Here is a 5,557-nt window from a genome sequence, read left to right as displayed (position 1 = left end):
CATGAATAGTGAACTGTGATTTCATACTTGAATACTTAAGGAAGTGAAACAATGAAAAATAAATTTTTACCTAACCAAATTGCAAATGTTTAGATTAAAAACACTCAATACTTATATATTTAACACTTATGCCAAAAGATGGCACAATTATTCCAGAAAGTGGCTGGAAGTAGATATATGAACCTTGAAGACTTGAGTGGTGGAAACCATTGAGACACTCAAATGCAACTGAAAGGTCAGACATAAGCACATGAAACAGTGCCTCTGAAAAACGCCTAGATATCTACTTTTGAAGAACTCAGCGAATGAAAACCATGTGGAGCAGAGTTTACTCTGACACATGTAGAGTGCTATGCATTGGAATAAAGTGCACATCAATTGTAATGAGTACCAGGAGCTTTAACATGCATGTGTGGGGACACATATCATACCACTGGTAGGAACTTTGCTTAAAATATTGATTAAAAAATGCAGAGAAAGACTGATGAAGAAAAAAGACTTAATATGTCATTATACTGGCAAAACCATAGGAAATTAATTTTCTATAGTAGGAGAATACATAAACAATTATGAATAGTGCATTTCCGTGATGGATTATCAATCAACTCTTTAAAAAAGGATAGTTATAAGCAGTCATTTAAGGCAAGAGAAGACACCTTTGCCATTCAAATTGTGTAAGTAATGTTAGCCTTGAAAGACACTGATAGATGGAAGAAAAAGATATATAGCTTCTTTATATTTCTAGGATTAAAAGAGTGGACTAAAATAGGACAGTGAGTTTTACTGCCAAAACATAAATCCAGAAGTGCACATCATTGTGTAGCGATACTAACCAAAACCAGAGTTAAGATAAGCAATATAGTTTAATATTTTATGGGAATTAATAATAGATATGGATGTTGGATTAAACCACAGCCTAAATATTAAATTTTGTACAATAACTTCAACAACCATAAAATTTCCTGATGGTAAAATGACAGATTATGACATTTGATTGTTTGATTATATGTGAATGAGAAAATGCCCATAAAACTTACGAATAGCATATTTACTTTCTATTAATACAAGCTTGATGATGAACTATATTTTCAGGATAATGCTATGTGCTTTATTTGTGGACTGGCCAATAAAGTTCCTACTCTCCCTGATTTGTTTCTGAGATATTCTCCTCATCTCATGAATGGATTATTTACTCTACGGTGCAGGGAAGAAAATGTAGTGCCAGGACTTCAGCATAGATGATGGTTTTTACCCCCTTCCTCATTAATATCCTCTTGGTAAAAAGAATTCATGGTTTTAATATGCTCTTTATTTTATATATGAAGGCGAAACAGTGTGTAAACTTTACTGCAGTATTTCACATCTCCTTTTTTCTTTTAGGAGACAGACAGGAGATTATAAAAGAGGAGCTAAATTTTGAAACCTGTTGGGACCAAGAACCTCCAGATGCCCCTTGTCACATCTCAGGAGAGTCTCCTCCTCAGAGTTCTTTGAGTGACTTCTTTGGTGAGGATGAACAAAAATGCTTTGGAAAAGGAGACTATATCCCTAAGGTACAGGGATACCACCAAGGTGAGAAGAGAAGGGCAAGAGTTTCTAGGAAACAACTAGACCACCATTTGCCTAATTCACACAAAAGAGATCTGTCTGTGCTACGGCTGGAGCAGAAGCATGAGGCCCACCAGAAAGACCAGCTGAACCCACCAGGCAACCAGAAGCTCTCCACTTACACAGAGTGTGGGAAGACCTATAGGAATTCTCAGCTTTTGTTTCATCAGAGAACTCATACTGGAAAAATGTCTTTTCAGTGCCCTACCTGCAAGAAAGTTTTTCAGCAGAGGTCAGGTTTTGTGAAGCATCAGAGAGTCCACATAGGGGAGAAGCCTTACAAGTGTGATTACTGTGGGAAAGGTTTCAAACACTTTTCTGGATTACAACAGCATGAGAAAATCCACACAGGAGAGAAACCCTATAAATGTCCCCTCTGTGAAAAGAGTTTCATTAAGAGATCTAACTTAAATACACACCAGCGTGTCCATACTGGAGAAAAACCATATAAATGTCCTCTATGTGAAAAGAGTTTCTTTTACAGATCCCACTTTAATAGACACCAGCAGATGCATACAGGAGAGAGACCCTATAAATGTCGTTTCTGTGAAAAGAATTTCTTTCAAAGGTACTGTTTGACTAAACACCAGCTGATTCACACAGGAGAGAAATCCTATAAATGTCCTCTCTGTGAAAAAAGTTTTATTTACAGGTCCAACTTCAACAGACACCAACAGATCCACACAGGCAAGGAAATCCTATAAATGTCCTGTGCGAGAAAACTTTCATTGACATGTCAATCTTTTTAGAATCCACTAGGTCCACAAAGGAGAAAAACATAAATGTCCCCTCTGTGGAAAGAATTTAATTCACAAGTCTAATTTTATTTGACATCAGAGAGTCCACATAATAGAGAACCCTTTAAAAAGTTCCTGCTGTGGGTAAAGTTTCAGCAGGAGTTAAAGTTTTGACAAATATCAGAGATCCCATTTGGGGAGGAAGCCCTCTCCATAGCCAGACCCTTAGCCCTTGTCTCTATGCAGTGACAAATACTGAGCTTTTGGAATCACCTACTGAATTACATCTATCTTTGTCTATTTTTATAGATTGAAAAGGACAAACCTACAATTGTTTTTGAACTTGGAAGTTGGGTTGAGTTCTTGAAGTAAATTTCATGCTTGCTTAATGTTTTCTGACAGAGCAACAGTAATGACATCAGCTCAGCCCTTTATTACTAGAATTCCAGAATATGTCTTTCTGTTATAAAGTGCAATCAGATGTTAAAGTACTGGAGAGCTAGTGTGTACATGTGTGCTCTTTTACATGTAGGTGTAGTGTGAACTTGACATGCCCTTTGTTCAGATAAACTCGGTAGACTCACTGCTCCACTCATTTGTTTCTGGAATGTGCAGTGTGTTGATACACATTGAAAATGTGTGAGTAATTCTCCATATTTCCAAGTATGTTGATGATGTCCTTCTCCAAGAAATAGCTTATCCCTTGCCTTCTGAAAATGAGGACTTGAACCACTTATTGCAGAAGATCAAGGAGTACAGCCTTCAGTATGGATTGCTTCTCAATGTCAAGAAAACAAAGATTCTTACCACTGGACCAGTAGGCAGTATCATGATGGATGGAGAGGAGATTGAAACTGTCAACAGCTTCACCTTGCTTGGATCCAGAATTAACACCCTTGGTATGAGCACTCAGGAAATAAGGAGACATACTGCACTGGGAAAATCTGCAGTTAGGGACCTCTCCAAATTATTGAGGAATAATGATAACTGTTTGAAGACTAAGATGCATCTGATTCAGGCCATACTCTTTTTTATTATTTGCCATGAATCTAAAAGCTGGACAGTGAATAAGGATGACAGAAAAAGAATTTATACATTGAGCTGTGGTGTTGGAGAAGAGCCCCGAACATCCTTTGAATGGCCAAGAGAACAAATATGTCTTGGAGAAGGTGCACTTGGAGTCCTCTTTGGAGTCAAGAATGATGAGGCTTCGCCTCACATAATTTGGGAATGTAGTTATGAGGGGGTATTCCTTGGAGGAGGACATGATGATAGGAAGGGTGGAGGATTGGTAAAGGAGAGGAAGACCCTCAACCAGGTGGATAGACAAGGTGACTTGCAATGGGTTCTAGTGTCAGGAAGTTATGAGGATGGCACAAGATAGGAAAGGATTTGGATCTTTTGTTCATAGGGTCACTATGAGTCGTACTTGAGTCAGTGGCACCTAACAACAATAACAAACATATGCCCAAAATATGTGATCCTAAGTGCTGTTATCTTTGCCTTCAAGGAGCATTCTGGTTGCAGTTTCTCCAAGACACCTCTGTTTATTCTTTTGACAGTTTATTCAGTACACTTCTTCAACACTACAACTCAGTGACATAATTTCATCTGTCACCCTTATTCATTTTCTTGCTCTCAGATGCATAGGACTTGATTGAAAAGACCATGGTCTGCATCAGGATCATTTTAGTGTTCAAACTGGTATCATTGCTCCTCAATAATTTAGAGAGGGAAGTCCCTGACTACAGACTTTCTCCGTGCATTAAGTTTTCTGTCTGTCAAGGGTGTTATTTGTGGATCCATGTAAGATGAAGTAGTTGACAACTCCAATCTTTTCTCCATCTCTCATAATGCTAAATATCGGTCCAGTGGTGAGAATTTTTTGTTTTCTTGATGTTGAGATGCAATCCATATGAAGGAGGTACTCTCACTGGTCTTCTGCAGGAAGCAGTTCAAGTCCTCACCTTCAACAAAGAATGCTTGCCATCTTTATAATATAGGTTGATAAGTCTTCTTCCAATCCTGATGACACATTCTTCTCTATAGAATTCAACTTCTCTAAAAAGTTGTTCAACATAACAGGTTGAATAGGTATGGAGAGAGTATACCATCTTGACAGACGACTTTCTTAATTTTAATCATTGTCGAATAGGCTAACCAGTTGTTTGTTGTTTTTGTTATGAGAAATGAAGTGGACTACAACTCATACTGACCATATGAACATGGCCCTATCCTGAGCCAATCTTTCTGTCTTAAGATCATATTTGGTTCTTGTAGACTTATTAAGCCTGAATTTGAACTTGTAGCTGAATAATTACTGATGGTCTATCCATATGCATACAAGGAAGTCCAGTGAATACCATCATCATTCAAATATATGCACCAACAACCAGAGCCAAAGAGGAGGAAATAGAAGATTTTCTACCAACTTTTACAGTCAGAGATTGATCAAACATGCAATCAAGATACATTAATAATAATGGGTGACTCGAATACAAAAGTTGGAAATAGATAAGAAAGATCAGCAGTTGGAAAACACAGACTTGATGATAGAAATGAAGCTGAAGATAGAAAGAATGCTACACAAGCAATGACTTCTTCATTGCAAATACATTTTATAAGAAACACAAACACAGGATATACACATGGATTTCACCTGATGGTATGCATAGGAATCAGTTTGATTACATCTGTGGAAAGAATTGCTGGAGAAGCTCAATATCAGCTGTGAAAACTAGGCCAGGCTGATTGTAGAACAGACCACCAACTACTGATATGCAAGTTCAAGCTGAAGCTGAGGAAAATTAAATTGAGTTCACAGGAACCAAAATTTGACATTGTGTCTATCCCACCTGAATTTCAAAACCATCTCAGAAACAGCTTTGAGGCCTTGGACATTAGTGAGCGAAGACCTGACGAGCTGTGGGTGGATATCAAGAATATCATCAAGGAAGAATGCAAAAGATCATTACAAAGGCAGAGAAGGAAGACAAGACCAAGATGGATGTCAGAAGAAACTCTAAATAATGCACTGGAGGGCCAAGAAGCCGAATTAAAGGGAAGAAATCAAGGTATTAAGGAATTGAACAGAAGATTTCAGAGGGCAGCAAGGGAAGACAAAGTATTACAATGAAATGTGCAATGAGCTGGAGTCAGAAAATCAAAGGAGCCGAACTCACTCAGCATTTCTTATGCTCAAGGAACTCAAG

The 5,557-nt window shown here is 37.9% G+C and overlaps 1 protein-coding gene across 1 annotated transcript in view; it reads left to right on the top strand.

Moving 5' to 3' along the window:
* Positions 1-4,662, top strand: part of LOC102851241 (zinc finger protein 18-like) — a 64,948-nt gene extending 60,286 nt beyond the window's left edge. Inside the window, exons 3-4 of the mRNA XM_006900516.1 lie at positions 1,381-2,176; positions 4,626-4,662. Coding sequence (XP_006900578.1) covers positions 1,381-2,176; positions 4,626-4,662 — 833 coding nt within the window. The remainder of the gene's footprint in view (positions 1-1,380; positions 2,177-4,625) is intronic.
* The last annotated feature ends 895 nt before the right edge of the window (positions 4,663-5,557 follow it).

Source organism: Elephantulus edwardii, unplaced genomic scaffold (genome assembly GCF_000299155.1).
Source record: "Elephantulus edwardii isolate Elephantulus edwardi_28Jun2011 unplaced genomic scaffold, EleEdw1.0 scaffold00286, whole genome shotgun sequence".
NCBI lineage: Eukaryota > Metazoa > Chordata > Mammalia > Macroscelidea > Macroscelididae > Elephantulus > Elephantulus edwardii.
The sequence above is the reverse complement of the archived record's forward strand: the minus strand, read 5'-3'. Positions and strand labels throughout refer to the sequence as shown.